At 43.7% G+C, this 24854-nt stretch overlaps 1 protein-coding gene across 2 annotated transcripts in view; it reads right to left on the bottom strand.

Annotated features, from left to right (window-relative positions):
• The window catches only part of LOC143469156 (titin-like), a 132671-nt gene that overhangs the window by 17902 nt on the left and 89915 nt on the right, over nucleotides 1–24854 (bottom strand). For both annotated transcript variants that reach the window (XM_076966738.1, XM_076966739.1), the window contains 14 exons: nucleotides 24608–24733; nucleotides 21764–24501; nucleotides 21112–21655; nucleotides 20795–21005; nucleotides 20286–20675; nucleotides 19932–20164; nucleotides 19508–19813; nucleotides 19216–19398; nucleotides 18827–19037; nucleotides 18473–18748; nucleotides 18085–18376; nucleotides 17671–17971; nucleotides 17419–17592; nucleotides 25–17343 (listed from right to left, as the gene is read on the bottom strand). In XM_076966738.1, coding sequence (XP_076822853.1) covers nucleotides 25–17343; nucleotides 17419–17592; nucleotides 17671–17971; nucleotides 18085–18376; nucleotides 18473–18748; nucleotides 18827–19037; nucleotides 19216–19398; nucleotides 19508–19813; nucleotides 19932–20164; nucleotides 20286–20675; nucleotides 20795–21005; nucleotides 21112–21655; nucleotides 21764–24501; nucleotides 24608–24733 — 23304 coding nt within the window. The remainder of the gene's footprint in view (nucleotides 1–24; nucleotides 17344–17418; nucleotides 17593–17670; nucleotides 17972–18084; nucleotides 18377–18472; nucleotides 18749–18826; nucleotides 19038–19215; nucleotides 19399–19507; nucleotides 19814–19931; nucleotides 20165–20285; nucleotides 20676–20794; nucleotides 21006–21111; nucleotides 21656–21763; nucleotides 24502–24607; nucleotides 24734–24854) is intronic.

The following is a 24854-nucleotide window of genomic DNA, read 5'->3' as shown; positions in this document are numbered from 1 at the left end:
AATACAGTAATGATTGTGGTTTACCTTGTTTATGTCAAGTCGTTGAGGGATAGCTGGTACTTCAGTTACTGTAACTGGATGATCAGTTTCACGTGGCACTCCAATTCCGTATTCGTTTTCAGGTAAAACTCTGAAGATGTACGTTACACCTTCCTGCAATTTAAGGATTTTAAAAGACGTTCTCGAGCACTTTGTTGTGACTGTTTGCCAGCTACGACGCGACACTTCTCTTTTCTCAATAATGTAATTTTTAACAAGAGCTCCGCCATCTATCGAAGGAGATTCCCACGTCAATATGACTGAATTACTCCTAATGTCTTTGCACGTGATTGGTCCAACCGGTCCTGGAGTATCGAGGACTTTCACAGTCAGATGAAGCTTCTTTTCGCCGGCGCTGTTTTCAAGAGACACTGTATATTTTCCGGAATCATCTCGAGTTGTTGAATTTACCAAGAGTAATGTGCTATAATCCGTTGTTTGAATATCAGCTCGTTCCTGCAGCTCGACATCTGGTTTTGACCACGTCACATTTGGCCTTGGCCTGCCATGATACAGGACAAACAAACGAAGTGAGTTGCCTGCTCTTACGACGTAATGTGACTTAAATTCTGCGTCGATTTGGAAATCGGGAGATTCAAGTTTATCAGTAGCCATAACCTTTCCTGTAACCTGCACCGGTTCTCCTATGCCACCTGCATTAATGCCTTTTACTCTGATGCTGTACTCAGCGCCAGGCTCGAGGTTCGGGACAACGTATTCGCATGAACGGACTATATCGGGGTTCATTCTAATCCACTCTTCTTCTGAGCCATCGTCTGCCGTAACCACCTTCTTCGATTCAACAATATAACCATTAACATGACTGCCACCGTCGTATGTTGGCGGAGTCCAATTAAGAGCCACAGTGGTGCGAGTCGTGTCAGTCACCCGCGCTATTCCTGGTGGTCCAGGCGGACTGATAGGTTCTCGACATATAATCAAAGCCGATGTCGGGCTCGGTTTGCTTGATCCGGCTGCATTTTCAGCAAACACACGGAATTCATATTCATTACCCTCAGTTAATCCGCCAACTCGGCATCGCAGTTCAGTGACAGGTTTTTTGTTGGCGCGGAGCCATCGCATGCTTCTTTTTTCGCGCCTTTCAACGTGGTAACCGATAATTTCATTACCTCCATCGCTGACTGGTCTCGTAAATGCAATCGTGATAGAATCGTTTGTTGAGCTTGAATAGAGTGGTTGGCCCGGTGAGTCCGGTACAGTATAGGAAACCTTTGCGACTATCGGTTCAGACAACAAAGGCTCACCAACACCATATTTATTTTGAGCTAATATTCGGAATTGATATTCGTGATTTTTGAACAATCTGGTAATAGTGTGGTTTGTCGATTCGCAGCTGGCAGTTACTAACGCCCAGTTAAGACGAGTGGTTTCCCTTTTTTCGATTACGTAACTTTCGACGGTTGCTCCGCCATTTTCCTTCGGTGTTCCCCACCACAATGTTACTTTTTCTTGCGTTAAAGAAGTAAATTTAACAGGGCCCTCTGGAGGACCTGGCTTGTCCAAGACCGTAACCTTAATGTCCATGGATTTTGTCGCGCAAGCATTTCGCGCTGTTATGACGTAGGTTCCGGAATTCAGTCTGGAAGTGTCTTTAATAGTGACCAAACTGGTTGATTTTGTGTCCGAAATTTCCACTTGCGCGTTTGCAGCAATCTCCTTGCCGTTGTGCGTCCAAGCTACGCGTGGTGCAGGTCTTCCTGAGATCAGAGCTTTTAGTCGTAACGTGACACCAGCTCGAATTGTGACTCCATCCAAAAGGCTGGAATCAACTTGTATGCTTGGTGGTTGGAAATCGTCACGACAAATGATTTCAGCGCTGGGCAGTGATGGTTTACTTACAGTACCGGCAGCATTTCGGGCCGTCACACGGAACTGGTATTTTTCGCCGGCATTCAAGGAGGTAGCCGTAAATTCGCAATCTTGTATGTTGGTATAGTTGCACTTCAACCACCTCCAATCTTCTCCTGAACGTTTTTCGACGCTATATCCGATAATTTTGCTGCCACCGTCAGATTTGGGAGGTTTCCATACAAGGCTAACGGAATCACGTGTTATGTCCGTCCAATCAGGGCAAGACGGCGGAGACACAACGTTGTGAGCTCGTTCCGGTTTACTTGGCTCACTTGGGTTGCTAAGGCCTGCCATATTTACAGCATATACTCTGTACTGGTACTCAAGACCTTCCGTAAGCCCAGTTGCTTTGTACTCGCGGCTTCGCAAAGGAGCAGTATTAAGCCTAGTCCACAAAATAGCATTGCGTTCTTTTCGTTCGATGTGATATCCGGTAACCTCCGAACCACCATCTGAATGACATTCTTTCCATAAAACAATCATCGAGTCAGCAGATATTTCAACAATTTCTGGCTTTGGTGGAGCAAACGGAATTCTGAAAGGATATTTCGCAATCACTTCTTGCGATTCAACAAAATCTCCCATTCCGTATTTGTTCTCGGCAGCAATCCTGAAAACGTATTCAGAATTAGGATTGAGCTTTGAGGCTTTTACGGATGTTCGGCTGCAGTTGGCATTTACAGATGACCATGCCTCTCCCGATGTTTCCTTCTTTTCGACAATATAATTGGTAATTTCTGATCCGCCATTGTCTTCAGGTGGCGACCATTTCAATACGATGCTATCGGCAGTAATTTCGGGGAATTCGATAATACCCTTAATCTTACCAGGGTTGCCGTAAACGTTCAAGGTGAATGAAGGTTCTTTACGGCCAGCAGCACTTTCCAGGCTCAAAAAGTACTGGCCAGCGTCAGATTTCTTGAGGTATTTGATCTGCAACATGGCAACGTCTCGAGAGCGCTCAAATCCAACGCGATCGTTATGCTTAAGAGGAATTCGGTCTTTGCTCCATTTGACAGACGGAAGAGGTTTTCCGAAGAATGGTATGTCAAGTCTAAGATGTCCACCTTCGCGCATGCTTATTGCTCTTGCAGGAATTGAACTAAGATCTGCATCTGGTGGTATAAGTTGTTCGCGGATAATAACAGGTCCAACAATTGACCAGTCACTTAACCCAGCTTCGTTTTTAGCCGCCACACGGATTTCGTACTTTTCACCAGTTTTCAGTTTTTCAAGCATAATTTTAGGATGTCGGGTTTTCACTGTAGTCCATTTTTCAGAGTCTTTAATAAGATATTCAACGTGGTATGCTGAAATCATAGCTCCACCGTCTGTATCCGGTTTACCCCAAACCAACGAAAGGGATTTATTGGTTATATCGTCAATCCTCAGGTCATTAACTGGTGAAGGCACTTCTGTGGCCGTGACAGCTTCCGATTCTGATGCAACTCCAACTCCGTACTCGTTTTCAGCCTGAACACGGAAGAAATAACTTCCGCCTTTGTGGAGGCCATCGATCTTCCAGGACAGTTTCTTGCATTCCCGTGTAACCGTATTCCAAGCACGATGGGTGGTTTCCCGTTTACTGATTTGATAATTAAATACTTCAGATCCACCATCGACAGTCGGTGCATCCCATGTAATAATAGCATATTCTTGAGTAACTTTCTTGATGCGAATAGGCCCAGGTGGTCCGGGAGTATCTAATACTTTGATACTTACAAAAGTGTTGGCGGAACCACTTGCATTTTCAAGAGTTAGTGCATATTTTGCTGTGTCATCACGGCAACAATCTTGCAGAACCATAATGGTTTTCTTATCTACGGTATCTACTTGTATACGTGGGTTTGTAGAAACGTTGACATTGTTTTTTGTCCAGGTAATGTTTGGCATGGGTCGTCCCTTGACGGGAATGGAAACACTGACGGTATTACCAGCTTTTACGAGTAGCGTTTTTCTCAATGAAGCATCCAAATCGTAGTCGGGCGGTTCAAGACGATCTTCTGGTTTCACCGGTCCACTAACTTCGGCTGGTTCGCCTACGCCACCTTTGTTAACTGCTGACACACGGAATCTATAGTACGTGTCATTGTTAAGATTGTCTACTTTGTACTTGGTGTACAAGATGTTAGTTTGCACTGTTGTCCATCCTTCGTCATCATCCTGTTCGAATTGAATTTCATCACTTTGTAAATCAACTTGATTTTGAGAAGCTTTCATCTCGACGATATAACCAATCACTTCACTGCCTCCATTGTACGCTGGACGGCCCCAAGCAAGATAAATGGAAGATATAGTTGAGTCGCGAACTTTAGGACTGCCAGGAGGACCAGGCACATCGATAGGATCTTGCATAATGACGGGTAAGGAGATGTGACTGAAGGTTCCCATCCCAGCAGCATTTTCTGCAGCCACACGGAATTCGTATTCATTGTTTTCAGTCACGTTGGTCAGTTTGAATCTAAGGTCTCGAATAGGTTTTTTGTTGCATTTTAACCATCTTGCACTTTTACTTTCACGTCTCTCGAGCACATATCCGTCTGTATCAGCACCACCATCAAACTCCGGACGTTTCCATATCACTGTACAACCTTTTGATGTAACGTTTGTGATTTCTGGCATACCTGGAGCGCCAGGCTCAACGAAACTATTTCTGGCAACAATGGGATCTGAATCCAAGGGTTCACCAACGCCATATTTGTTGACTGCTTGTACACGAAATTGGTATTCGTTGTTTTTGATGAGGCGTTGCACGGTGTGTGTTGTTAGTTCTTCCGTTTCAGTAACAACAGACCACGCTAATCGAGAAGTCTCTCGCTTTGAAAGCACATAATGTGTTATCTTTGATCCACCGTTTTGCTTAGGTTCTTCCCATGAACACGTAATTCTTGAATCCGTGACTCGTGAGTATTTAATGGGTCCCGCTGGTGGCCCAGGTTTGTCCAATACAAGCAATTTGATCTGAGCCGATTTTTCACCACACGCGTTCTTTGCGTTGATTGCATAATGTCCGGTATCGTTTCTGACACAGTCTTTAATAATAAGACTGCTATGGTCAATGGTGTTATCAAATACATGACGTAAATCTTCTCTGAGTTCATGGTCGTTTAGAGACCATGTAACAGCAGGCTTTGGTTTTCCACGGATACCAGTGTGTAATCGCAGAGTTGAACCCGCGGTAACAGTGACTTCATCAAGCAGATGTGCGTCCAACTCTATCCTTGGTGGACGAAAATCATCTTCACATTTTACAACTCCTGTGCTAGCGGATGGTTTGCTGAAAATGCCCGCTGCGTTTTTGGCAATGATTCGGAATTCGTACTCCGAACCACCACTGAGACCGGCAACCAGATATTCATTGTCCGGAATTATGTTGTAACTTGCCTTGATCCATCGACCAGCTGGTATGTCGCGCTTTTCAACTACGTATCCAACAATTCTTTGGCCACCGTCATACTCGGGTTTCTTCCAACGAACCAAACAATTTGATCTTGTAATATCAACCACTTCAACTTCACGTGGAATATCAACTGGATCTCTAGCAAAAACACTATCCGAGGGCTTGCTGGGTTTGCCAATGCCAGCCGCGTTTTCTGCAGCGACTCTAAATTCATATTCCAACCCTTCTTCTACGCTGGTTACTCTGAAATGCGTGCTTCTTATGATCGCTCTGTTAGCCTTCTTCCAAAGGATGCTATTTCTGTCTTTCATTTCCAAATGATATCCGACAACGGGACTTCCACCATCTTTTACAGGTTCTTGCCAATTTACTGTCATAGCTTCTTTGGAAACTGCAGTTACAATGCAAGTAGCTGGTATTCCTGGCACTTTGTACGGAAGTTGAATTACCACAGGACTTGTCAAAACTGGTGGACCCATTCCGAATCTATTTATGGCACGAATGCGGAATGTATATTCTTTGTTCAGGTTAAGTTTGTTGCATTTGAATGTGGTACGCACTATTGCAGATGACACCATCTTCCATTCAGAATCTTCTGTAGTTCTTAAGTCCACCACATACCCGCTGATGGCTGAGCCACCATCAATTGCTGGTGGTTGCCAAGACAATGTCACCGATTCTTCGGTGATATCTGATGTTTTGACATCTTCAACTAGACCAGGCTTGTCTAAGACAACAACTTTAATTTTAGCAGATTTCTTGGCGGCTTTATTTTCGGCAAAAATCTCGTAATACCCTCCGTCATCGGACGTAACGTTTTGTATCTTCAATGATGCAACTCCATCTTCTACACTTTCTGTATCGATGCGTTTAGTATTGCGGATCTTATCCTCGCCTTTGTACCACTTGAACGATGGCTTCGGTTTTCCAGTGCAAGGTACTCGGATTGCGAGACTGGAACCAGCTCTTACGTGTGCAACTCCATGAGGCAGGTGTGTGATGTCAAAAGAAGGAGATACAAAAGAGTCTTTGACTATTACCAAACAAGACGCTTCTCTCGGATCGGATGCTCCGGATTCGTTAAGAGCAACAACACGGAAAGCATACTCTTGTCCTTCTCTAAGGTTCATAACTGTTGCCTGAGTGTCTTTGACCGTGGATCGCTTAACCCATTTATTTTGGTCCTTTTCCAATGATTCTAAGACATAGCCCAGTATTTTAGATCCACCATCGGTTTCCGGTTTGCTCCACTGTAGAGTAACCGATGATTTGGTGACATCAATCACTTCTAAGCGTTCTGGTGTGCCTGGAACCTCGGTGGCTTTAACAGGTGTACTTGTTTCAGCTGGCTCACCGATACCGTTTTCGTTCTCGGCCATTACTCTAAATAAATAGGTTTGGCCTTCGTTCAGGTTGATTTTCATGTGACAACGTTGGCAAGCCGTCGAAACTGTTGACCAGGCTTTGCGAGCAGTTTCTTTCTTCTCAACAATGTAATTGGTTACGTGTGATCCACCGTCATTGGCGGGTTGTGTCCATGTAAGGGTTGCGAAATCTTTAGTTACATCTTTCACATTCAGGTTTTGGCATGGTCCAGGAGTGGCCAGAACTTTTACGCTACAACTCGCTGATGTTGATCCGGAAGAGTTGTCGAGGGTGAGAATGTATTTTCCTGAATCTTCCCTTGTGCATTCTGATATTAAGAGTAATGTGGAACCGTCTGTAGTATCTATTTGTGTTTTTTCACCTATATTTGGCCTTCCTTCTTTGCTCCATCTTACGGATGGCGCAGGCCTTCCACGTATAGGAGCAAAAATTCTGATGGAGTTGCCAGATTTTACGGTTAGGTTCTTGTGCAAATCACCATCGGCGGATATTTCCGGAGCTTCCATCCTTTCAACGGTCTCAACTGGAACTGGAAGTCGGGCGACTTCTCCTACTCCGCTTACGTTGATAGCCGCTACTTGAAGCTTGTATTCTTTGTTTGGCTGGAGATCAACAACCGTAAACTCTGTCGTTTTTATTCCGGATGGTGGAGTGCATTTCGCCCACTCTTCTGTTTCCGCATCCTTTGCGCATACTTCAACCTGATAACCGGAAATTTCTGCACCTCCATCGAACGACGGCGGTGTCCATGACAAAGACACACTTCTTTTAGTTGTGTCCACAACTTTAGGTATTCCTGGGGGTCCAGGATGATATATTGGTTCTTTGCAAAGTACAAGAGCGCTTTCTTCAGATGTAGGTCCAATACCAGCGGCATTTTCAGCCGCAATGCGGAATTCGTATTCAGAGCCTTCTGTCAAACCGGTAACTTTATGATGCAAACTAGTCACTGAACGACGAACAGCTCTTGTCCATCTTAGTGAATTACGTTCCTTCCGTTCAACATGGTAGCCTGTTATGTCACTTCCACCATCACTGCTTGGCCTTGACCAGGTAACAACGGCTGAATTTTTCATAACTGTAGATATTTGTGGCTTTCCTGGAGCTCCAGGAACATCAAATGGATCTCGGGCAAGCACTGGCACGGACTCAAGCGGCACGCCAATGCCATACTTATTGACAGCCATAACTCGGAATATATATTCATTGCCTTTAAGAAGTCGTTGTACTTTAGTTGTCACACCTTCGATATCGGATTCAACCAATGTCCATGCTAATCTTGATGTTTCTCTTTTTTCAACAATGTAACTTTTCACAGGGGCACCTCCGCTGTTCGCTGGTGGCCGCCAAGCAAGTCTGCAGCGTTCAGACGTTACTTCAGTTACAGCCAATGGTCCAACTGGCTGCCCAGCACAGTCCAGCACTTTTACAGTTATGGTAATGGATGCGGTTCCAGCAGTATTTTTAAGATGTAGAAGGTAGTCGCCACTGTCTTCACGATTTGCGTCCTTTATCGTAAGCGCAGTAGCATTAGGTTTGTTTATAACTTCAGTTTTCGGTGAATTTTCAAGTTCAGTGTTATTGCATTTCCATGTAACAGTTGGTTCTGGTTTACCAAATATGGCGGCAGAAAGTACAGCTGATTCGCCAGCTTTGACAATTATCGTGTCCTTCATATGGGCGTCCAAATCAAGGCGTGGTGGTGTGAAACAGTCCTTGCAGGTAACCTTTTCACTAGGTTCACTTGGCTGAGAAACTGATCCAGCTGAATTTTTAGCGATTATTTGGAATTCGTAATTCATGTCTTCTGTAAGACCAGTCACCGTGTATCTGCATTCCGATAAGTTGCTGAAGTTACATTTTAACCATCTTGAACTGGGCAGTTCGCGTCGCTCGACGATGTATCCGGTAATTCTTGCACCGCCGTCATTTTCTGGTTTGAGCCATACAATGTCAACAGCTGTACGTGTAACGCCTGTGATTTCAAGACCTCTTGGGGGAGAAATTTGATCACGCGCGACAACCGGGTCGCAAGGCTGACTTGGCTTACCACAACCTGCTGCATTTTCAGCATAAATACGGAATTCATATGTTAAACCTGACTGAAGTCCAGCCACTTTGAAAGAAGTGTCTCTAATGTCCACACGGTTGACTTTGCGCCACATTATGCTGTTTCTATTTTTCATCTCGACATGATAACATATCACTTGACTTCCACCGTCGTGAACTGGCTCATGCCAATGCAGAATCACATGATCGGAAGCAATTGAAAAAACTTTCGGAATTCCCGGTGGACCAGGTTTGCTAAATGGAAATTTAACGGTCACCTTCTCAGAATCAACGAATACTCCACTTCCAAATCTATTATCAGCAGCAACACGAAATTGATACTCCTTTCCTAATGTAAGTTTGTTGATTTTAATGCGTGGTCGTACAGCCGTAGCAGAGCAATCAACCCAGACATCGCTTTCGGTGTTTCTCATTTGTACGTGGTAATTACTGATTTGGCAGCCTCCATCTTCTGCGGGTGGTTGCCAATTCAAGCAAACAGAATTTTCCGTGACTGATTCAATGAATAGATTGTTTACTTTTCCAGGTTTATCCAGCACAGTAATTTCAAGAGGAGCAGTGTAAGTACCTTGGCTGTTCGTTGCAACAATTTCATAACGACCGCCATCCTCCAATGCTGTTGATTTAATAACTAAAGTCGTGTCAATAGCAGAATCCACTGTAGACACTCGGGTCGTTTGCTTGACTTCTTCTCCATTTTTCTTCCATGTAATTGCTGGCTTTGGCTTGCCCTCTATTGGTAAATTTACTGTTATTGTGGTTCCAGCCTTTTTGTGTATTCCACCCACCGGTAAATCTTTCAGGGAGACGAATGGCTTTTCTACAATATCATTAATCGTTACCGGTGACGCAATCACAGTTGGATCGCTGAGTCCCTTTTCGTTTTTAGCCATCACTCTAAATAAGTACTGACGACCTTCTTCCAATTTTTTAATGGTTGCAGACAACGCATTGAGAGATGCACACTGCTGCCAGTTTTCGAAACCTGCTAATACCATTTCTATAACGTAGCCGGTGATTTCACTGCCGCCGTTATGTTCTGGTTTTATCCAGGCAAGGGAAACGCTCGACCTTGTAACTTCAGCTACCTGAATTTTACCAGGTTGAGAAGGTTTCATCGATATTGTAACAGGTTTTTTCGTATCCGCTGGAACGCCAAGACCTTGAGCGTTCTCTGCGATCACTCTGAAAGTATAACTGTCTCCTTCATTCAGTGACGAAATTTTGAAAGTATGACGCGTGCATTCGCCCGAAACAGTAGTGTAAGCTTTTCGAGATGATTCACGTTTTTGAATGACGTAATTTGTAATAACTGATCCCCCTTCAATTTCTGGGGCAAACCACTTCAATATTGCAGAACCGCGAGTAACTTCAGTAACTTTGAGATCACCTACTGGGCCAGCGGTGTCTAAAACTTTGACGTTATAGGAAAAATCTTTGGAGCCTTCGCTATTTTCGACGGTAACCATGTACTTTCCCGCATCGTAGCGATTTGCATCGTCAACAACTAACGAAGTGGTGTATTGTGTTGTATTAATATTGGTACGTAATTTTAAGGCTTCGGCGTTGGTATCGGCCTTCGACCATGTTATGACAGGAGTAGGTCGTCCTCTAAAGCCTAAGTTAAGTCTTATCTGCGATCCAGCTTTGACTGTAATGTTTCGATGAACCGTTTCGTCTGTTACCAGTTCAGGCATTTCCAACCTATCAACACACATCACTGGCATGCGCAACGTAGACCATTGTCCAGTACCAACTTTGCTGACAGCGGCCACTCGAAATAAATATTCAGCGTTATCTTTAAGCCCAGTAACAACGTATTCAGTATCGCGAACAAGATTTTTTCCTGAAACTTTTAACCATTCTCGCCGGATGTCAACATGTTCTTCTTCATCCAAAAATACCTGTTCTTCGGCTACATCGGTTGCGGTAACAGTTGTCGTGGCTACAGTTGACGCGGAAGAATGAGAGACAGTGCGACGCTTCCTACAGGTGCTTATCTCAATAACATATCCCATGACTGAACTTCCTCCATCAAACGTTGGAGGAATCCAGGATAAGGAAACTGAGGATTTAGTCGTGTCATTTACTCTTAAACTGATCGGCGCTTCGGGCGGATATTTTGGATCTTCGACTAAAACGTAAGGACTTACGTTGCTCCAATCTCCGGGTCCAGCAGCATTTTCTGCGCACACGCGGAACTCGTATTCTTGATTTTCGGTCAAGTCACAGACCTTGTAGCGTAAGTCTATAACTGGTTGGCGGTTTGCAGTTATCCATCTTAAGCCAGATTTTTGTTTCTTTTCAATAATGTATCTTGATATTTCGGATCCACCGTCGTCTTTCGGCCGACCCCAAGCGATCATTGCTGTACTTTTTGTTACCGACGTGATTTCCAACGTTCCGGGCGCTGACGGTGGATTAAAAGGATTTTTGGCAACGATTTCGTGAGACTCAAGTGCAGCTCCAACTCCAAATTTGTTTTCAGCTCGAACGCGGAAGATATATTCATTGTTTGCTAACAGTTTTGCTACTTTACATGTCGTTCCCTCTATGCAGGGATTGACAAGAACCCAAGCAAGGTGGCTTGTTTCACGTTTTTCCACAATGTAATTGGTGACAGCTGAACCACCGTCATTCGCCGGTGGTAACCATGAGATTGTACACCTATAAGCAGAAACACCTGTGACATGGATAGGACCTTCTGGCGCGCCTGGCGTGTCTAAAACTTTAACCTGGATTGAAAGTGATCGGGAACCAGCAAAGTTCTGTACTGTGATTGAATAAGTTCCGCTATCATCACGGCATGAATCCTGAATCTCTAAGCAGGTTGAAACGTCGGTGTCTTTATTAAGAATGCGCGATGATGTTTTTATTTCATCTTGCTCCTTTTTCCAGATTTTATTTGGTGTGGGTTTTCCGCGCACTCCGGCTTCCAGCTTAATTGTCTTTCCCGCTCTGACTGTTATAACTTCAGCAAAACGTGCGTCCATATCAATAACCGGTGGAAGCATTTCATCTTTTACGGAAACCGGGCTCAAAGTCATTACAGGCGTGCTGATTGCGCCGGCAGCATTTTTAGCCAAAACTCGGAAATGATACTTAGAATCTTCGGTGAGACCTTCGATGTTATAATTAGTTGCAGAAACATTACTGAAATTGCATTTAAGCCATCGTCCAGTAGGAAGTTCAAGACGTTCGATAACGTATCCTGTAATTCTGGAACCACCATCATATTCGGGTTTCATCCACTGAATGTGTACAGAATGTCTTGTAACTCCAACAACTTCGAGATCACGAGGAGGATCACAGCAATCCCGCGCAATAGCAGCATCGGAAGACTTGCTTGGCTTTCCGAATCCAGCGGGGTTTTCGGCGTAAACGCGAAATTCGTACTCCAGTCCTTCCTGCAAGTTGGTTACTTTGTATTCCGTGTTGCTTACTAAGGTTTTGCTGCATTTTACCCACAGGATGGAATTCCTATCTTTCTTTTCGACATGGTAGCCGACTATTTTTGAACCTCCATCGCTTGCCGGGACCTGCCATTTAATTGTCATGGTTTCTCGAGTTGCGCTCTTCACTTCCACGTTCGTGGGTGGTCCTGGTACCTTGAACGGGAATTCTGCTTTGACTGGTTGGGATTCTAGCGCCTTGCCGATTCCAAAGCGATTTTCTGCTCTTACTCTGAAAGCGTATTCCATTCCGGTTGTAAGTCTATTAACCTTCAAAGAATTTCTTGCAGTTGATCCCGATATCATCCGCCATTCGGTGGCATCTCCCGATGTTTCGCGCATATCAACAATGTAATTGTTTACAGCAGATCCTCCGTCGGCGTCCGGTGGATTCCATGACAAAACAAGCGAATCAGCCATAACCTTTGAGAATTCTATTGGACCCTTTGGTTGACCAGGTTTATCCAAAATGCGTACCATAACTTTAACAGATTTACTGCCAACGTTATTTTCTAGGCAAAGCTCGTACAAACCTGCATCTGTAAGTTCGGCATCTTTAATATTCAAAAGCACACATCCGTCAACTGCTTCGTAGTTTATTCTACTTGTCATCTTGAGCTCCTCGCCATTGCGTTTCCATAACAGAGATGGGAATGGCTTTCCTTTCACAGCAATTGAAGCTTGGATATTTGTACCCGCTTTACCATCCACAAGTTTTTGAGTCAAACCGCCAAGTTCTGCATCGGGCGGCGCATTCTGTGTCATTACCAATATGTATCCAGGTAACTCGGCAGGTAAACCAGTTCCTGTGGCATTTCTAGCCATAACGCGGAAAGTATATTGTTGGTTCTCATAAAGCGGTTTAATGGTAAAGAAATATACTGATGCTTTGACTGTTTTAACTTTTGACCACTGATCGAAGCCTTTCAGCTGTTGTTCAATAGTATAATCTAGAATTTCGCTTCCACCATCAAAATGCGGTTTAGTCCACTGCAAAGTGACACTATCTTTTGTAACATCTGTGCACTGGATCGAAGCTGGGCTACTTGGTTCTTCAGATGGTTTAACAGGTTTATCAGTTTGCGCTGATACTCCGATTCCATACTCGTTCTCAGCCATTACGCGGAAATAGTACAGAAATCCTTCGTTAAGTTTTGTAAACCTGTAAGAGTTTCTTGTGCATGCTGTTTCCACAGTAGACCAAGCTTTCTTTGTGGCTTCACGTCGTTCCAGAATGTAATTGGTTACAGTACTACCTCCATCGATTTCTGGTTCTTTCCAAGATACGTTTACCGCATTTCTTGTTGTTCCAGTAATAACAAACTCTGTGGGCGGTCCAGGAGTATCTAGTACCTTAACTTGCACACCAGTTGAGATAGTACCGCTTTGGTTCTCTAGGGTAAGCGTGTATTTTGCAGAGTCTTCTCTAGACACGTTCTCCAACAAGAAAGTAGTCATCGTATCAGTTGTATCAATGATAGCACGTTCTTTTAGACCGTTATTAGGTCGTGTCCAGGTGGCATTGGGGGCCGGTCGTCCGGCAATTGGAACAGCTAGTCTAACTGATCCTCCAGCCCTTACTGTAAGGTTCTTACGTAACTCAGCTTGAGGGAGAATACTTGGTGGTTCTTGTTTTTCTATAGGTACGGCATTTGTTGGGATCATTGAAGGTTCCGAAGTTCCAACATCGTTGTGAGCAAACACACGGAATCTGTAGGCTTTAGTTTGATTAAGTCCAGTAATCGTGTACTGAGTTGTCCTGAGTTTAGATTTATCAATAGCTTTGTGCCAAATCTTATCCAGTTGAGTAATGTGTTCGTCTGTTTCATTTTCGGCAACTTCAAGATATTCCACAGAATACCCCAAAATATCAGCACCACCATCATACAATGGTCGGTTCCACGAAAGCGACACGGAGGACTTTGTGCTGTCTATAACGCGTGGAATACCAGGCGATTCTGGTGGGTAAACAGGATCTGAAATTACAGCTACTCCAGAAGGTTCGCTAGCGGGTCCGACTCCAGCTCGATTTTCGGCATAAGTTCTGAATTCTTGTCCAGAACCTTCTTTGAGATCGGTGACACGGAGTCTTGTGTCGGACACTAATTTTTTATTTACACGCAACCATCGTGATGAGTTTCTCTCTCGTCGTTCAACAATATAACCAGAAATATCAGCTCCTCCATCGGATTCAGGCCTGTTCCATGTGACCGTGCAGCTATTCTTCATAATGTTGAACACTTCAGGCTTAGACGGGGCTTCCGGAGTCACATACGGATCAACCGAAACTATAGGAGCTGATTCCACCGCTTCACCCAAACCAAACTTGTTTTCAGCACGTACTCGGAAAACGTATTCATTGCCTCGAATTAGACCGGTCACTTTGTGTTTGTTAGCTTCTGTTGCAGATGTAACAACTGTCCAAGCAAGGCGAGAAGTTTCACGTTTTTCAATGCAGTAATTTGTCACTTTTGCGCCGCCATTCATGGCAGGTGGTTGCCAGCTGACGGTACACTTATCAGCACCAATTCCACTGACGTTAAGGAGTTCACATTTTCCGGGTGTATCTAACACAAGTACGTTGATACCCAACGATCTCTCACCAGCTGCATTTCTGACCTTGATGGTATATGTACCGCTGTCTGTGCGATTAGCATCCTTGACTGTAATATCTGAGCAATTTTCCTTAGATTGAATGTTTCTTTTTGGACTTGATTCGAATTCTCTATTGTCCTTTTCCCAGGTTACTGTGGGCGTTGGCTTTCCTCTTACAAAAGTTTTCAGTATGATGTTGTCGCCTGCCATAACGTTGACAACATCCCTGTATTGTGCGTCGACATCAACACTTGCTGGTTCCACTTCATCTCTTGCTGTGACTTGTCCAGTAGTTTCCGATGGTAAACTAATGCTACCAGCAGCGTTCTGAGCTAATATTCGGAATTTGTAAGAGCTCCCTTCAGTCAAACCGTCTACATCGAACGTGGTATCTATAACTTTGTTAAAGTTGCACTTCATCCAGCGACCTTTCGGTAGATCGAGTTTCTCAACAATATAACCAACAACCCGACTTCCACCATCATATTCAGGTCGTCTCCATTCAAGCCTGATGCTCGTACGGTTAACTTGATTGACATGCACATCTCTAGGTGGTTCTATCGGATCACGCGTGACGACAGAGTCTGATATCTTACTAAATTTGCTACGGCCCGCTAGATTTTCTGCAAGAACCCGGAATTCGTAGCTCAATCCTGATGAAAGATTCGAACACTTATGTGTGTTGTCCCTGATCGCATAGCTGTTTGCTTTCTCCCATAGGATGGAGTTTCTGTCTTTTCTTTGTATATGATAGCCAAGTATTGGGGATCCGCCATCGTTTGCTGGTTCTTGCCATTTGATTGTGATAGCGTCACTCGATACGATTACAATCTCAGGTTGTCCAGGAGCGCCGGGTACGTTGAATGGATGACGTACCAATACAGGTTCAGAATCAAGCGGTTCACTTAATCCAAACTTGTTGGCAGCGCGAACTCTAAAGATGTACTCCGAACCAGTTGTCAGTCGTGTCACTTTCTGCGTCGTGCGAACAACAAAACCAGACACTTCCATCCATCCAGAAGAACTATCTAGTTTTTCAAGGGTGTAATGAGTGATTGGCGTTCCCCCATCTTCAGTTGGAGGATTCCAAACAACGGTGACACTTTCTGAGGTAATATCTCGAATTTCCATTGGTCCCAAAGGTGATGTCGGTTTTTCCATAACTACAACACGCAAGGTCACTGTTTTTGATCCAACTGAGTTCTTAGCCACAATTTCGTAATCTCCAGCGTCTTTACGTGTAACTTCGCGTATATTGAGTTTTGCAAGGCCTTCTATTGAGGCTGAGTTGACCCTGCTAGTTTCTTTTAGCGATTCACCACTGCGCATAAACGTAATTTGCGGGAGAGGCTTTCCAAAATATGGTATGTGAAGATAAATGTCCGTTGCAACTTTTTCAGAAATTGTGTTGTTAAAATACTTGGTGGTGTCAATAGTTGGTGGAATAAGCACTTCACGGATGGTGATGGTATTTGTCTCGCGACCATCGGACACCCCAACAGCGTTTTGCGCTCTGACACGGAATATGTAATCTTTTCCTGTGTTAAGTTTGTTTATAACCAACCGTGTGTTCTTCGTTGATCCGCAAACAAGCCAAGATTCGAATCCGCCTTTCTGTATGCATTCAACAACGTAAGTTGTTATTGGGCTTCCCCCGTCGTGTTCTGGTTTAGTCCAAGACAAAGTAACCGATGTGTCTGTTACATCTTCCACTTTAATTTGTTCAGGGGGACTTGGAGCTTCAGAAACCTTGACGGCTTGAGCCGTTTCGCAAGGAATACCAACGCCATGCTCGTTTTCCGCCAAAACCCTGAAAAAATAGCTATCGCCCTCTGTAAGTCCGGTGACTTTGAAACTAGTTCGATGTGGTGTGCTGCCTACCGCGTGATAAGCTTTTCGGGTGCTTTCCCGCTTTTCCACGATGTAATTTGATATAACAGCTCCACCATCAACAGAAGGCATATCCCAATTCAAAATAACATATTCCCGTGTAACTTCCGAGACTTTTAAGTTCTGAACCGGTCCTGGTGTGTCCAGAACCTTCACCGAAATAGACACAGTCTTGGAACCAGAGGAATTTTCCAGGGTGAGTACGTATTTTCCAGCGTCATCTCTTGTGCAGTCATTTATGAACAACAGAGTCGAGTAACTTGTGGTTTCAACTTGAGCAAGTTCGTTGATTTTTCCATTTTCTTTACACCATTTGGCGGTTGGTGTAGGTCGACCTCGAATTATACTAAACAGTCTGATCACACCGCCAGCCCTTACAGTAACAAACTGGCCTACTTCAGCATCAACTTCAATTTCGGGAGCAACCAAAATATCTTTCGGTTGTACAGCAGCAGCAGTTTCGGCGGGTTCGCTAAAGCCAGCTGAATTTATCGCGCGAATTCTTACCCTGTACTCCTTGTCACCTTGTAGTCCTGTGATAGTATATTGCGTGTTTGAAACTCCGTTAGCAGGGGTGCATTGTACCCAGTCTTCAATTTCACTTCCAACAGGAAGGATTTCAACGGCATAACCAGAAATCTAAATAAATTTACAAAATGAATAAAAATTACAATATTTTCAACCAAATTTCAACCATAGAAAACAATTGCTTACGTCACTACCGCCATCGTAAGTGGGCGTTGACCACGAGCAACTAATCGTGGTCTTAGTCGTATCAGTGATCTTGGGGATTCGTGGTTCGCTTGGCACATATACCGGATCTCGGACAATAACAGAATCGGAACAAGAACTAGGTTGACCCAAACCTTCTTCGTTTTCAGCAATAACCTGTCACAAAAACAAGTATTTATCCCTAAACAGGTAATGCGCGTAAAGAAACTAAAAACAAGAAATTTGTGAAAATACCTGGAATTCATATTCTTGTCCTTCTTGCAATCCGGCAACTTTGAATCGACATTCTTCAATTTGTCTTGATGTTAGACGGAACCATTTTGCTCCAAGTTTATCGCGTTTTTCCAAGATGTAATTGGTTACTTCCGATCCACCATCATCGCTGGGTCTTGTCCATGTCAGAATCAGACCTTTGCGATGGACGTTGGATACCTCTGGTTTGCCCGGAGGACCTGGCACTTTGAATGGGTTCTTTGTAACGATTGTTGCGGTTTCGCAAGCGTCTCCCAATCCAAACTTGTTTTCAGCACGCACTCTGCACAAATTCTTATTAAACAACCTTTTTAGTCTTCCATTGGCACATAACACAGCGACGCCGAGTATTTTAAGGGTGTTAGTTTTTACAATATTGAAGTAATACTGCCTTACCGGAAAACGTATTCTTTGTCTTTCATCAGATGACCGACTTTGATGTAACGCGTTTGCACATCAGAAGATATGTGAGTCCAAGTTACGCGGCTGGTTTCACGCTTTTCAACAACATAGTTTGTGATGTCACTGCCACCGTCTTCAGACGGGGCATCCCAAGTCACAGTGCATTTATTTGCCGTGACGTTTTCAACAGTCAAGTGGCGAACCGGTCCTGGTACGTCTAACACTTTGAGCTGGATAGCCATAGAACGCTCACCGGCGTCATTACTCAAACTCACGCTGTAGGGGCCTGTACAAAACATGCACAACAACGTTAATGAATATGGCTTCAAATCGCTATAACCGTCCATGCGAGATGTTGTCGTTGTTCTTGATTTATACAGACCTGTGTCATTTTTTGTTGTATCAGCAATTGTAAGCGATGTGTGGGTTGTTGAATGTTCAATTTTCACGCGTGGTGACACCTCGATATCTCGCTCGTCTTTGCGCCAGCGCACTGACGGTGGAGGTTTGCCATAAATTCGAACCATGAACTTGGCCGTATCTCCTGCGCGAACAATCTGAATATCACGCAGAGAATGATCGTATTCAATGCTGGGTGGTTCAAGCTCATCTCTGCAAAGGACCGGAGAAGATACTTCAGACGCTTCTGACACGGTTCCTGTTTCAAAATGTATACCACAATTAAGGGTTGATGCATTTTTTAAAAGTAAACTTATGATTATAAACCAGAAATTACCTATCGCGTTTTTGGCAAATACGCGGAATTCGTATTTTGTATTTTCCGTCAACCCGTCGATCTTAAAATGAGTTTCTGCTACGTTTCCGAAATTGGCTTTCACCCAACGTCCATTGGGTAGTTCACGTTTCTCAATATTATATCCTGTCAATGTACTACCACCATCGTATTCAGGCTTTTGCCATTCTATAGTAATGTATCGGCTAGCAACCTGGAAAATAGACGCATTTATTGATAAACGAGTATATATTGAGTATTTAACGAGTATTTATTATTATTAACGAGTAACGAAACGAGTATTTATTGATAAACTTCCATCTTCTCTCATATATTAACTTCGCATTTGTGCTTTCAGTGTTGTCAAATAAAATGAAACATGCAATACTTACTTGTAACGCTTCCGGTTTCCCCGGAGGATCGACTGGATCCCTACATAGTATTAAATCTGTTGATCTGCTTGCTTTGCTTATGCCTGCAGCATTTTCAGCGTAAACTCGGAACTCATATTCAAGCCCTTGATCTAATCCACTTGCTTTGTATTCCGTCTCAGATATAGTAATTTTGTTTGTTTTCTGCACAAGAAGCCATCATAAGAAAATTGACGGTCTGATTGTCGTAAAACGAGCATAAGGTTTATTTTCTAGCATGAGTAGAACTTTTTTCTTTTAAGCAACTTCACACCTGCCACAAAATGGAATTCCTGTCTTTATGTTCCATCTGATATCCTGTAATATGTGATCCTCCGTCATTCACTGGTTCTGTCCAACGAAGAGAAACCGAGTCTTTGGTTGCTCTGACAACTTGAGGCTGACTGGGTGCAGCAGGTGCCTTGTATGGATGTTGAGCAGTTACTGGATCTGAGGTCAGCGTAGGCCCCATTCCGAATCGATTCTCCGCTTTTATTCTGAATATATATTCCGTGCCATTGCTAAGCTTTGTTGCTTTGACTGTGCTTCGTGCGCAGGCAGCAGATACAATGGTCCAAACCTGGTAGGCAAGGAGAAAGATTCACTAATCTATAAATACTTAAGCTATTTTTGACGTATTCAAGTGTTGGGTTATCTAGATATTCTTTTGAATAATTGCTATGACGCCTATGACTTACGGTGCTGGTTGCCTCTCGCTTTTCAACGACATAGTTTGAGATTTGGCATCCTCCGGTGACATCTGGTACGTTCCACGATAAGGTAATGGAGTCAGCTGTGATCTTATCGAAGCGCACCGGACCTTTAGGGGCTCCTGGCTTGTCATAAACCACAATCTGTACAGGGGCACTTGTGCTACCAACCAAATTAGTGGCAACAAGTTCATATTTACCGGCGTCTTCAACAATACAATCTACCAAAGGTGACTTCTTATTAGCTTGGATAATATTAGTTATTTCGGTACGGTTTAAAGTTAGAAAACACGTAATACATTATGTAATAAATAAATAGAACAGCGGTTAGGCTTACTGTACCTTTGAAAGTAAGGATAGTGTAACTGTCGTCGTTGTCAACGTTTATTCGACTAGTTTTTCGAATTTCAGCTGAGTTGTGTTTCCATGTCGGTGTTGGCAAAGGCTTACCCCGAAGAAGCACTTTTGCTTTAAGATCAGTGCCTTTCTTTGCGTAGAAAGCTAGGTTGGATAGACCGCCCATATCGATTTCTGGTGGTTCAACTTGGTCCCTGGCAGTCACGGAATGCAATAGCTCTCTTGGTTCGCCCAGTCCATTTTCGTTTAAGGCTTTCACCCTGAAGTTGTAATCTTTGTCAGCACTGAGACGTGTCACAGTTCCTGTGAGAATCTTCGTTTGTATTGACTGTTTCCACAGCTCTGCTCCAACCTCACGATATTCAACCAAGTAACCTAAAAATAAAGATATGCTACGTAAAATCCGCAAATTCGGGCATTGTGGTTCCAATGCATTGTCAAAAGTATTAGGCATAAAACCGTGGAAAATGAAACATTAATTTCTTCTGTTTTACCTGTCACTTTACTTCCACCATCATTATCAGGTTTGGTCCATGCCAACGACACGCTGTTTGACGTTGTCTGTACGACTTCCAAGCGACCAGGAGCACTTGGTACTTCTGAAGCTTTAATTGCATCGCTGGTCTCGCAAGGAGATCCTATGCCGTACTCGTTTTCTGCCATAACCCGAAAGTAGTAGCTCATACCTTCGTTTAAGTTAAGAACCTGCAAATAACAAGCGAAGTAAAATACCTCAAACTTTTGCATAATTATATCCCAAGATAACTGTTGATAAAGATATTTTGCGATATGAACAGGACAATAGTAATACCTTGTAGGTAGTCCGAATGCAGGTAGTTGTAACAGTTGACCATGCCTTCTTCGTAGATTCTTTCTTTTCAACAATGTAGTGGTTAACCACGCTGCCACCATCATTCTCTGGCGGTTGCCATGCAAGTGTTACCGATTCCTTTGTCACATCTTTGGTTTGCAGAGACCTAGGGGCTGATGGGGAATCTAACACTACCACGCTGACACTCACAACCTTTGATCCAGCGCTGTTTTCAAGAGTGAGAGAATATTTTCCGCTATCATTTCTAGATGAATCTTCTACAAGCATAAGAGTAGTGCTGCCTGTTGTCTCCACATGCACTTTATCTGGAAGACGACCTTCGTCTTTCCGCCACGTAATGGTGGGTACTGGATTTCCACGGTAAGTAGAGAAGAGGCGGATTGAATTACCGGCTTTTACCTTGAGATTCTGCCGTAAACTGGCATCAATTTCCAGATCCGGTGCAACAAGCAAGTCCTTGGCAATAACTTTGCCCAAAATCATGGCGAATTCACCAACACCCGCTTCGTTTACAGCGGCAACTCTTTATAAAAAAAAATCTTAATTTAGGAATTATGTTTTGTGTGAATAAAATGCAATTGTTTCAAAGTGAAAAGATGTTTTTAAAGCAAAGGAAAAATTGATACATTACCTTATTCTGTATTCTTTATCTTGAATAAGATCGGTAACTGTGTGCTCATTTATAGTGATACGCGATGAAGATTTAATCCAAGCATTTTCCTCCACCGCATCATACTTTGCTTCTGCATGTTCAACAACATATCCTGTGATATCGCTTCCTCCATCATACATCGGTTTACTCCAAGATATTGTAGCGGATTTGTTGGTAGTAGCGATAGTTTTTGGGTTTGTAGGTGGTCCAGGTGGGTACTTAGGATCTTCAATTCTGACATAATTAGAGGGCTCTGACGGTTCTCCAGTACCAGCCGCATTTTCGGCTGCTACTCTAAACTCAAGTTCAGTACCTTCAGTCAAGCCAGTGACACGGTAACGACACTCGGTAATATTCTTCTTGCTTGCTCTCACCCAGCGCGTACCTTTCTTGTCTCTTTTTTCCAAGACGTAGTTCACGATCTCGGCACCGCCATCACTCACAGGGCGCTCCCAATTAACAACGCAGGAATCCGTGGTGGCGTTTCCAACATCAGGCTGACCCGGTTTTCCAGGCAATACAAACGGATTTTCAGCTTTGACCGGCTTAGATTCGTAAGGTTCCCCTTGACCATATTTGTTAACCCCCATGATGCGAAACACGTACTCATTATGTTCCAGCAAGTTATTTACGCGGAAGCTGGTTCCTTCTGTCTGGCTTGTAACAATGGTCCAAGCCAGGCGACTTGTTTCACGTTTTTCAATAACGTAATGTGTAACGTGAGCACCACCATCATCACAAGGTTGCTGCCAGGTAAGTTTAGCCTTGTTTGCAGTAACATCCGATACAACAACGTTTTCGGGTGGACCAGGCTTGTCTAATACCTTTAGGCTAACTGTAAGACTTCTGCTTCCAGCAGCATTTTTAAGGTTGATCGTGTACCGTCCTGAATCTTTACGGCTGGCATCGCGAATTTGCACAACACTGTCTGAGTTGGTGTTGAGAATGCTAAGCAGGTTGCTTTCTTCTAAAGTTGTATTCTCTTTTTGCCATTGTATCGAAGGTAGTGGTTTGCCTGAAATGAAAGCCACTAGCTTGACGGTTTCTCCAGCTTTTACGGTCACCGTGTCTCGCATTGAAGCATCAAATTCCACTCGTGGTGGTGTAACTTCACTGCGACAAGTTACAACATCGGAAAGTTCCGAAGATTCAGACACAGCACCAGCAGAGTTCTTTGCAAATACTCTAAACTGATAGTCGCTGTTTTCAGTTAGACCTGTTGCGGTAAATGAATTATCTATAACGTTACTAAAGTTACACTTGAGCCATCGGCCGTCTGGTAGTTCCCTTCGTTCGATAACATATCCCGTTATTTTTACTCCTCCATCGTATTCAGGCTTTTTCCATTCAACTGTAACTTGAGATCGACTAACTTCAGTGGCCACCGGTCGACCAGGAGGATCGATATTATCTCGACAGACAACCCCATCGGAGGGTTTGCTGAATTTCCCAACTCCGGCCAAATTCTCCGCACAAACTCGGAATTGATATTCTAAATTTTCCGTTAAACCAAAAACTTTTAGAGAGGTGTCTTTTGTGGGTCCACGTGATGCGGGGGTCCACAAAATGGCGTTTCGGTCCTTCTTTTCAACATGGTATGCAAATATTTTATCTCCTCCATCAGAGGTCGGTTCTTGCCAGTTTAGTGTCACTGTATCGCGAGTAGACAAGACCAGTTCAGGATGGTCGGGAGCAGAAGGTCGGTTAAATGGATATTGAACTAATACCGGCTTTGTGTCTAGCGGATCAGAACGTCCAAATCTGTTTTCAGCAATTATCCGGAAAATGTATTCTTGATCTCTGGATAACCGGCCCACTTTAAGCGACGTACGCGTAACTGTTCCTGCAACTTCGGTCCAAACATCGCTTTCTTTCTCCCGTTTCATTACAACGTAGCTATTGATTTGTGCGCCGCCATCATGTTCGGGGTTAAGCCAGGACATCTTTAGTGACTCAGCAGTGATATCGGTGAAGTCTACAGGTCCACGTGGTGGACTGGGACAATCAAATATTGTAACTTTAACGGGAACCTTTGCGGTTCCTGCAGCGTTAGAGACCCCGATTTCATAGGTGTCTGCATCGGCACGTTGACAATCTTTAATATTCAAGATCGTAAAGCCATCGCATGTCTCACTGTTGACACGCTGAGTTTCTCGGATCTTTTCATCTTTACGTTTCCACTGTGCTGTCGGCAGAGGCTTGCCGATTAGTGGTAATTTGAGTTTCAGGTTAGTGCCTGCTTTTGCGCTGACTGAGCCCATGTAAAGTTCACCTAAATCGACACTTGGCTTAATAATGTCATCTTTAACTACGACAGAATGAAGGGTTTGGACAGGTTCTCCAGCACCGATTGCATTCCTTGCCCTAACGCGGAAATTGTATTCCGCCAGTTCATTCAAATCAGTGACAGTAAAGCTGCTCTTTGGAGTCGTTGCTTTGTTAACCCAGGTGTCCATTCCGACACGTTGCATCTCTAAGGTGTATCCCGTGATTGGGCTGCCACCATCAGAATCCGGTTTAGACCAGGTAAGGGACACGCTGGTTTTCGTTACGTCCGTTAAGTCAATCGATTTTGGAACCCCAGGTACTTCAGACATGTGAGCCACATCACGAGTTTCAGCCGGTTCGCCAATTCCGTATTTGTTCTCGGCAAGTACACGGAAGAAATACTGTTCACCTTCCGTTAAGCCTGTCAATTTGTAGGATTCTCGACTAACCTAATATCAAAAACATGAAATCCTTTGAACTGCTTTCAACACAAACATTAACATTTATTTGTTTTAAGAGTTTACTTTGTAAAGTATATCAAGAGAAAATTCTTACATCAGTAGAAACAGTAGACCATGCTTTTCGTGTTGACAACCGCTTTTCTACAATGTAATTTGAAATAGCTGCACCACCATCATTTTTTGGAAAGTCCCACAGCAATAAGGCTGTATTGCGAGTAATCTATATACAGAAACAAAAAATTTTTATTGGGTGCAGTGTTTTGGCTACTTAGGCAGCAACAATTAGGCTAAGTGCAATTCAATACAGAGCTGCTTAATTTGTAAGTCAAAACACACAATTA

The sequence above is a fragment of the Clavelina lepadiformis genome, chromosome 8 (assembly GCF_947623445.1).
Source record: "Clavelina lepadiformis chromosome 8, kaClaLepa1.1, whole genome shotgun sequence".
Lineage (NCBI taxonomy): Eukaryota > Metazoa > Chordata > Ascidiacea > Aplousobranchia > Clavelinidae > Clavelina > Clavelina lepadiformis.
This window is presented reverse-complemented; position numbering and strand designations above follow the sequence as displayed.